At 49.1% G+C, this 3,323-nt stretch overlaps 1 protein-coding gene across 1 annotated transcript; it reads left to right on the top strand.

The window, feature by feature from the left end:
- Positions 1-1,705: 1,705 nt before the first annotated feature.
- Positions 1,706-3,323, top strand: LOC123402963 (AAA-ATPase At3g50940-like). Its single transcript, XM_045096936.1, has 2 exons — positions 1,706-2,740; positions 2,883-3,323. The coding sequence occupies exons 1-2, from the start codon at positions 1,706-1,708 to the stop codon at positions 3,321-3,323; spliced, it is 1,476 nt and encodes a 491-aa protein (XP_044952871.1).

The following is a 3,323-nucleotide window of genomic DNA, read 5'->3' as shown; positions in this document are numbered from 1 at the left end:
GCACATGCCATTTTTCTCCTTCACCATGGGCCTTGAATTGGCTGAACTCAAGACATGTCGATGGGTTTCTCAGCTTACACGTAAATTAGAAATGACAAAACTTATCCTGGAGACAGACACAAAAGATAGCGGATTTTAAGTTAAGAAGCCGAGATATTGATAGATCAATCTATGGCCCTATCGCTAAGGAGGTAAATGAATGCATGCAATCAAGGGAGGAGTACATGGTGGTGTGGTTGAGATGCTTGGCTAATGAATACGTTATATACAACTTGGGTCGGGTATCCATCGAATTGTATTCATGATGCTATGGAATAAAAACATATTTGATATAGTTGTCACTAAGATATCATCTATAACTGGATCTAGCAAATCCATCCACTGGACACGCCAGATTAGTTAGCCCTCTTTTCTCTCTGTATGCAGTCATGTTTCTCATTTTCTCCTCTTATCTCTGTTCACTTGTATGTGATTGATGAAGATGAAGAGGAAGAAAGAGAAGAAAGAAAGGTGGTCCGGGGTGGGCAATGTTCTATGTGACACACTACCCCGACGCGTCTGGAGCCTGCATATCCTCTTCATATTTTGTGCACATACAAGGGTTTGTGGACAACTTGGTCGTATAGCGATGATATGAGCGGTATGGTTGGGTCACCTCTTTTCCTTCTCTTTCATGTTTGTGGAGGATTTGATAGGGAGGGTTGTAGATGCTCTAACATTATTGTTGTGTTAGCTGAGATGACACTGTTTTTGATTATTTTAGCTAGCTCTATCATCAGCATCTTAGTTTCTTTTCAAAAGCCCGTGGCAACGCACGGGCGTTCTACTAGTAATTCATAAGAGAGCTCTTCATAAACAAGTGGTCAGTTTGGAATTTAATAAACCTGGATTCAAGGAATAATTCGTCCAAACAAAACACTCAAAATCCTGCATGTAAAAACTTGCATGTTCTTTTTTTTTTGAACGGTTTCATTTGTTTTTAATTTTTTCACTTTTCTAAATGCGTAAACTTTTTCATAATCATGTTTTTAAACTAGATAAACTTTTTATATCCATGAATGTTTTAATTAAAATTGGTGAAAATTTTCTAAATCCATGAACGTTTATTCAAATCTCATCAATTTATTAAAAACTAATGAGCTTTTTAAAAATTATGAACCTTTTTAAAAATTGACGACTTTTTTTTAGATCGTGAACTTTTATTCAAAGTCGATTTTGTTTTTCAAAATAGACGAATTTTTTTCGAAGTTCTACTCTTTTTCTTGTAAACGTATAAGTTTTTTCTGAAAATAGATGAAATTTTCATCAAAATCTATGAAGTTTCTTTTCACAATATATGAACATTTTTTGTAAATTCATGAACTTAAAAACCGGCCTTTATTTTTCTTCGGAGAAGAGCAGTTCATACTGTATCAACCTTGTTGGTTTTATTTCCAAGAAAATCAGTACAAACTGTAGCAAATTTTGAGAAGAGAAAGAAACGCAATTTCTTTTTTTTGAGGAATAGAAAGAAAAATATACCCGTGTTGTAGGCGTACACCCGGAAATCCTCACTTTCCCGAACCCACGTAAAATTTTCGACCAAGAAAGAAAATATCACGACTTCTTAACCAAGGACAGACGCACGTACGTCTTGCCCTAAAACTAACTTGACATACTTCTTGCATACCTCGTCGCATCTCGATCGATCCGCAGGTACGCAGCCATGTCCTCCGGGGAGTACGAGCGGTACGTGGCCATGGCGGCGACGGCGGCGGGGGCGGCGATGGTGCTCAACGGGCTCATGAACGAGCTGCTGCCCTACGAGCTCCGCGACGCGCTGACCATCTCCGCCTCCGACGTCGTGCGCCGCCTCCGCGCCCGCCTCTCCTCCACCCACACCGTCGTCGTCGACGAGGCCGAGGGCCTGGCGCCCAACCAGCTCTTCGACGCCGCCCGCGCCTACCTCGCCTCCCTCTCCGGCGCCTCCTCCGCCGCGCCCCGCCTGCGCGCCTCCCGCGTGAACGAAGCCCAGGGCATCCTCGTCACCATGGACCACGGCGAGGAGGCCGTCGACGTCCACGACGGCGTCAGGTACACCTGGCGCCTCGTCTCCCGCGACCCCGTCGGCAACGCTGGCGGCTCCTTCGCAGGCCAGGGCTCCGGCGCGGGCCACACCGGCCGCCGCGGCCCGCACGGTGGCTGCCACAGGTCCTTCGAGCTCAGCTTCCATAAGAAGCACAAGGAGCAGGCGCTCGCCTCGTACCTCCCGTTCGTCGTCGACGCCGCCAAGGCCATCCGGGACCGCCACCGGGACCTCAAGATGCACATGATCGAGTACGACGCGTGGACACCCGTCGACCTCCGCCACCCCTCCACCTTCGACACGCTCGCCATGGACGGCGACCTCAAGCGGTCCGTCATGGACGACCTCGAGCGCTTCGTCAGGAGGAAGGACTACTACCGGCGGACAGGCAGGGCGTGGAAGCGCGGGTACCTGCTCTACGGCCCGCCCGGCACCGGCAAGTCCAGCCTCGTTGCCGCCATGGCCAACTACCTCAAGTTCGACATCTACGACCTCGAGCTCACCGAGGTCAAGTCCAACTCGGACCTCCGCAGGCTGCTCGTCGGCATGAGCAACCGATCCATCCTCGTCGTCGAGGACATCGACTGCAGCATCGATCTGCCGCAGCGTGGCGACCAAGGCGGCGAGAAGCGTGGGAAGCACAGCTTCACCGGAGGAGAAGACAATGAGGACAAGGTTTGTCAATCACTATTATGAGTTTATGGTCATACTCAATTACTCATATATATTCATGCATAACATTGTGACCTTAATATGTTTTTTACTATAATACCAATGCTGCCGAGATGAACAAATTTGTGGGTATTTTGTCGAACAGGTGACGTTGTCCGGGCTGCTCAACTTCGTCGACGGGCTGTGGTCGACGAGCGGGGAGGAGAGGATCATCGTCTTCACCACCAACTACAAGGAGCGGCTCGACCCGGCATTGCTGCGGCCCGGCAGGATGGACATGCACATCCACATGGGGTACTGCAGCCCGGAGTCCTTCAAGATCCTGGCGAGGAACTACCACTCCGTCGACGATGACCACACCATGTACCCGGAGATCGAGAAGCTGATGGAGGAGGTGCCGATCACGCCGGCGGAGGTTGCCGAGGTCCTGATGAGGAACGACGGCGCCAACGCCGCACTCAGTGACCTCGTCGTGTTCCTCAAGACAAAGAGGGGAGAAGTCGGTGCGAACAAGGGCATGAAACATCGTGAAGGCAACAAGGTGGATAAATATGAGCAGACAATGGTGTTGTACGGCTGTCCGTAA

Source organism: Hordeum vulgare, chromosome 1H, assembly GCF_904849725.1.
Source record: "Hordeum vulgare subsp. vulgare chromosome 1H, MorexV3_pseudomolecules_assembly, whole genome shotgun sequence".
Taxonomy (NCBI): Eukaryota; Viridiplantae; Streptophyta; class Magnoliopsida; order Poales; family Poaceae; genus Hordeum; species Hordeum vulgare.
Note: the sequence above shows the minus strand (reverse complement) of the source record. Positions and strands in the feature narration are given on the sequence as shown.